General features: G+C 43.5%; 1 protein-coding gene across 1 annotated transcript; it reads right to left on the reverse strand.

Annotated features, from left to right (window-relative positions):
• Positions 1 to 2,424: 2,424 nt before the first annotated feature.
• Positions 2,425 to 5,852, reverse strand: LOC106344798. Its single transcript, XM_013784107.1, has 4 exons — positions 5,572 to 5,852; positions 4,401 to 5,076; positions 3,203 to 3,696; positions 2,425 to 2,794 (listed from the first exon to the last, which is right to left on the reverse strand). The coding sequence occupies exons 1-4, from the start codon at positions 5,850 to 5,852 to the stop codon at positions 2,425 to 2,427; spliced, it is 1,821 nt and encodes a 606-aa protein (XP_013639561.1).

The following is a 5,852-nucleotide window of genomic DNA, read 5'->3' on the forward strand; positions in this document are numbered from 1 at the left end:
AGGTCTCTAGGCAAGTCTGCTTCTAAAACAATACAAAACCCTAATAAATAGCCTAACAGGTGGCCAGAGACTAATGATGTAATTATTGAGACTTTTATGAAACATGAAATCTTCTAATTTGTCATTAACTCTCGAATGGCTTCATAATCGATCGATACGAGGGACTTGACATCGATCGATATTTGGTGGTGACTATCGGTCAATATTGACCTGCGACCGTCGACCATCTCTTGGTTCCAGCGAAGCTCAAAAGATCTCTAAAAAGCTCCAAATACATCATTTCCTTGCAAATAGTACCTGGACCTGTAAATACTCTAAATAGACTCTATATAATAATAAATGTTTTTTAAAACACTTATAAACCATGGCTAATAGTAGGTAAAATCCATGGTATATCAACTCCCCCAGACTCCCTTTTGTTTGTCCTCAAGTAAAACAAACAGGCAGTCTCTCTGAAAGAGGTTTTTAAAACAGCAGGGACTCACATGATTTAAAACCTAGAATCATCACCTCTACAATATTGCAATCCACATCTAAGAAGTCCTAATCACAAGAGTACATCATACCATATCCTAGCTTAACAACCAAATTCATCTAGCTAACAACTTAGCATAATCTTGTCTTTCATTCCCCTCTACCAACCTCATTTCTTAGCATAAAATAAAAGTGAAGGCTTTACCTTGGGAGTATTGATCACATGATTCAAAGATTCTCAAACAAGTATCTGGACCTGCAGGTAAACATTAGTTCCTACCCTCTCTCTCTACTAATTTTCTCTCTTGGTTAAAGTCTGCTTATATGTGCAAGATCATTGACCAAGATTGGACAGGCTTTCATGAATCAAGACTTAATGGTGGTTGCCACCAAGTCCTGTTCACTTCTTTTTGACCTATATCCTAGGATTATTTGTGAAGTAAGCCTTAATCGCCACCAAGTCCTGTTCTAATCATTTACCTATGAAATTCTTATGAAGCAAGCCTTAATAGTTGTAGCCACCAAGTCCTGTTCGAATTCATTCCTAATAAATTTCCATAATAATATATATATATATACATTTTTTTTATATAATCTATATTTCGAAAATAGAGAGAGAAAGGGTGATAAATCTATATACACAAGGTTTTACCTTCAAGACTTGTTTGAAGAATCATATCCCATGTATACCAAGCCCCAAGACAAGCAGTTGTGTCAGGTTTAGTGTTGGAGGTTTGCTTTGGTTCCTTCAAAACAATCTTAGCAAAAGTGGATAGTTGACAGGTTGATCCACTTTAGTATCTTTAGTACTATCTGCAATAAGTAAGTCTAGAATGGTGCTAAAGAGTGGTTAGATATCTAGCAAAATCTATAAGTTCTTAATCCCCTTCTTGACTCAATAATAACTTAAATTTTTTTTTTTGAAATCATATAGCAAACTGATATCAGTAAATACCTCCCCCAGACTTAAATTTCACTGTCCCCAGTGATAATTAGTCTAAGATTGGTTGGTTAGAAAATAATAAATATTGGTTAGATGTTAGACAAGAGAAAAAAATTTGTTACCCTCTGTCTTGAGAATCGATTGATATGTACACCTCATAATCGATCGATATAAGCGCGTCGCTGTCGATCGACATAACCTTCATGTTATCGATCGACAGCGCATAGAAAAAAAACGTCTGCGCTAGCTGCAACGTATCCATGTGTCTAACTCATCATATAATTAGCATCAGTCAGCTAGGTTAGCTCTGTTAGACAATCCAAACACATGCAAGATTAGCAAAATAAGTAAACTCAAGTATAACATAGAATAATAAGTTCGAAAGTAAATCCTAAAAGTTCAAAAACAAAGAAAAACATAAGTAGATAGGGATAGAGATATGAGGACTAGTCCTCATCGGTGGTCTCGTCTTTGGAGGTGCCTCTGCGCTGGCGGGACGGTCCTGCTACTGACGGTGAGCTGGCTCGCACACTCCTCCTGCTCGACCAATGACATCTCGACACTATAGCCCAGATGGCAGTAAGAGCATCGACTACGACGCGCTGGAAGTCTCCCTTAGGACGTGTAGACATGTCTGGCATAGGAGGGAAAGGCGGTAGTATGTCCTCGGGCTGATGCGGCTGGAGTCCTGCGGTGCACTGGACCGTGTAGCGGCGCGGCTGGGCTATTGAGACTCGGACTAGGCGAGGGTCAGGTCGGAACTGAATCCTGCTGAGGCCATGGGAGAAGTCCGTAAGTGACCAAAGTGGAAGCCTCACCAAGCGTATGCCGTCCCCGTCTTTGAAGGACCAGTCGCGGTCGTCTTTGAGCCACTGTGCGCTCGTGAGATGTGCTGTGTCCATCTAAAGGATCGGATCGTCCATATCAGGGTCGTCTAGGGGGACATCACAATGGACGAAGATAGGAGTCAGTAGGCTCCCAACCGTCTCCCTCTTCCTTCCCGTTGACTAGAAAGGCTTCATCTTGAGCTTGGTCAGATGCTCAGCAAATATGGCTCCAAGGTTGGGCCATGCGTCAACCGCGGGCTCCTCAATGCCCTCCATGTGAACCAGACTCCTCACCGCGTAGTAAACCAGAGTGAGCTCCTGGACTCGAACCTTACTAGGTTCCATCTTGCACAACAAGGTGTTGGCAAGGGCCTTCATGAAGTAACGCAGAGTCGGGTGACGAATGTCCGTCTGAACGTTCTTGGCAGGGTTGAAGAAGCTGGTAGCAATGAGGCTCCAAAATGTCCCAATCCCTGGGAAGTCGGGTACGGTGGCGTGCTGGCGCTCGGTCTCGAACCCGTAGATAGTGCAGAGAGTCAAAAGAGGGACTCTGTAGCAAACGCCACAGATGAAGAAAGTCAGGACACCCTCGCTAGCCTTCTTTGCCCTCTCGTTGGCTTAGTAGACGTTTACGGTGGCCATGAATTGACGGACCAGCTCCGGGCGGAGAACCTGTGGGTGAGTAGCAAAGTTTCCCATATCCAACTCTACGAACAAGTCCTCGAGGTCTGATCGGATGCCCAATGCTCAGACCACGTCTGGATCGACGAACCATGTCGGTCCCATCTTGCACAACAGAGTGTTGGCAAGGGCCTTCATGAAGTAACGCAGAGTCGGGTGACAAATGTCCGTCTGAACGATCTTGGCGGGGTCGAAGAAGCCGGTAGCAATGAGGCTCCAAAATGTCCCAATCCCTGGGAAGTCGGGTACGGTGGCGTGCTAGCGCTCGGTCTCGAACCCGTAGATAGTGCAGAGAGTCAAAAGAGGGACTCTGTAGCAAACGCCACAGATGAAGAAAGTCAGGACACCCTCGCTAGCCTTCTTTGCCCTCTCATGGGTGTAGTATACGTTCACGGTGGCCATGAATTGACGGACCAGCTCCGGGTAGAGGACCTGTGGGTGGGTAGCAAAGTTTCCCATACCCAACTCCGTGAACAAGTCCTCGAGGTCCGATCGGATGCCCAATGCTCGGACCATGTCTTGGTCGACGAAACGCATCGGTTCTATGGAAACCTGTAGCCACGCGTTGTAGAATATGTTGTCGCAGTCGTCCCAGGTGTCCTCGATCGCACGGTTGCGGCATTCTAAGCTCTTCGCCGCTTTTCGCGTGTCGGGGGAGCTCTCAAAGAGGGGAATAGGTCCATCTTCGGGCTGTCTCGGCCAAGGGTCTCTGTCACGGAAAGTAGCTGGCCTGTTGGTGTCGAACCTCCTCTTTGTTCTCCTCTCATTAGCCTGTAAACGAAGTTCACAAACAAGAAAGGATTAGCGAGGCTTGCCTATTAATTGGTCGTTGTCGATCGACAGAGATGTCTCGATGTCGATCGACAGGACTTGGAGAAAATCGATCGATTCGATTTGCATGTTACCAAAAATCCGCTAAATCAATCGATTATATTGTTCCCCAACACGAATCGGTCGATTCAAGCTCTAAAATCTCAGTTCAAATCCGATTTCTATTTCAACCCTAGGAAGAACGAAAATTTAGAAAATTTCATGTTCATACCATGATGATGCGTGAGTTAAGTGATCTAAACGGAGAGATGGTTGAAATTCGAATGAAATGAGTGAAGGAATCGTCGGATTTGGGTGAAAAACTTGAGAGAAAATAGAGGGGAATGTTTTCGTAGGGTTTTCGGGTTTATGCGAATGTCGACTTAAGTGTCAACTTAAGTGAGCCCGTGTCTGGCTACTTGATGTCGATCGATGACGAGTCTCGTTGTCAATCGACATAGACTCTTTGTTCAGATAATTAAATTAATTTTTTTTTAGATCCTAAATATTCTAAAAATTCTAAAATTGTAAAGTTTAAATTTAAAAATAATGGGTTGCTTCCCATTCAACGCTTATTTTAAGTCTTTAGCTTGACTTGATATTCGAATTTTCTAATTATCGGGAAGTGGGCCTAAGTCAATGGGCTTGATATTTGGCGGTTTAGCCCAATAATGCTTTACTTGTTGGCCATTTACCGTGAATTCGTCTCCTTTATTACTTCTAAGCGTAATGGCTCCATAAGGATTGACATTCACAACAGTAAAAGGACCAGACCAACGAGATCGGAGTTTTCCGGGAAACATCGTTAGCCGAGAGTTATACACTAATACTTGATCATTAGGTTCGAAGCGTCTGGAAATGATCTCTTTATCATGATATGCTTTCGTTTTCTCTTTGTATATCTTTGAACTCTCGTAGGAAAAATGTCTAATCTCATCCAGTTCATTAAGCTGTATGAGCCTTCTTTCGGCGGCTGGTTTGATGTCGAAATTCAATAATTTAATGGCCCAGGCTGCTTTGTGTTCCAGCTCCATTGGTAAGTGACATGATTTCCCATACAGTAGATGAAATGGGGTGGTTTCTAAAGGGGTTTTGAAGGCAGTCCGGTAGGCCCAGAGTGCATTGTCCAGTTTTCTAGACCAATCTTTTCTCGATGTGCCCACAATCTTTTCTAAGATTTCTTTGATTTGTCGATTTGAGACTTCTACCTGCCCACTCGTCTGCGGGTGGTAGGGTGTAGCAACTCTATGGTGTACTCCGTTTTTACGGAGTAGTCCTTCAAAAACTTTGTTGATGAAATGAGAATCACCATCACTTATGACTATTCGGGGTATTCCGAATCTCGGGAAGATAATACTTTTGAAAAGCTTAATAACTACAGATGCATCGTTTGTGGGGGAAGCTACCGCTTCGACCCATTTTGACACATAGTCAACAGCGACTAGGATGTATTTATTTCCGTACGAAGAAGGGAAAGGTCCCATGAAATCTATTCCCCAACAGTCAAAGACTTCTACTTCCTGAATAGATTTATGTTCCATTTCATGTCTTTTACTAATTTTTCCCCTTCGTTGGCATCTATCGCATTGTACTTTGAATGCATGAGCATCGCGAAACATGGTTGGCTACCAGAATCCTGCTTGAAGAATTTTAGATACCGTTTTAAAGGTTGCAAAGTGCCCACCATAATCGGACCCATGGCATTGGAATAATATATCGTGTATTTCAGTATCGGCGACGCAGCGTCTATACATCCTGCCAGAGCAGTGTTTGTATAGATATGGTTCGTCCCAGTGATATCTCCTAACTTCTCTTAGAAATTTCTTTCTCGTGTACCCTCTCAACCCTTCGGGTTCTATGTCGGCAGCTAAATAGTTTACTATATCAGCGTACCAAGGTCTGTCCTTTGAATCTTGTCCGACTACATGCACTCCTTGATCCAGATTTTCATCCACGGGGGAATCATGGTCAGAGCATAACTTTTTGTGCGCGACGTTAACCTTTATACCGAAGCTGAGGGTTTTTGGATTAGTCTCTTTGATCAGAATATATGTAGTATCGATCGACATACAATCGTTGTTGTCGATCGACCTAGAACTGTCGTAATCGATCGACAT

Source organism: Brassica oleracea, chromosome C5 (genome assembly GCF_000695525.1).
Source record: "Brassica oleracea var. oleracea cultivar TO1000 chromosome C5, BOL, whole genome shotgun sequence".
NCBI lineage: Eukaryota > Viridiplantae > Streptophyta > Magnoliopsida > Brassicales > Brassicaceae > Brassica > Brassica oleracea.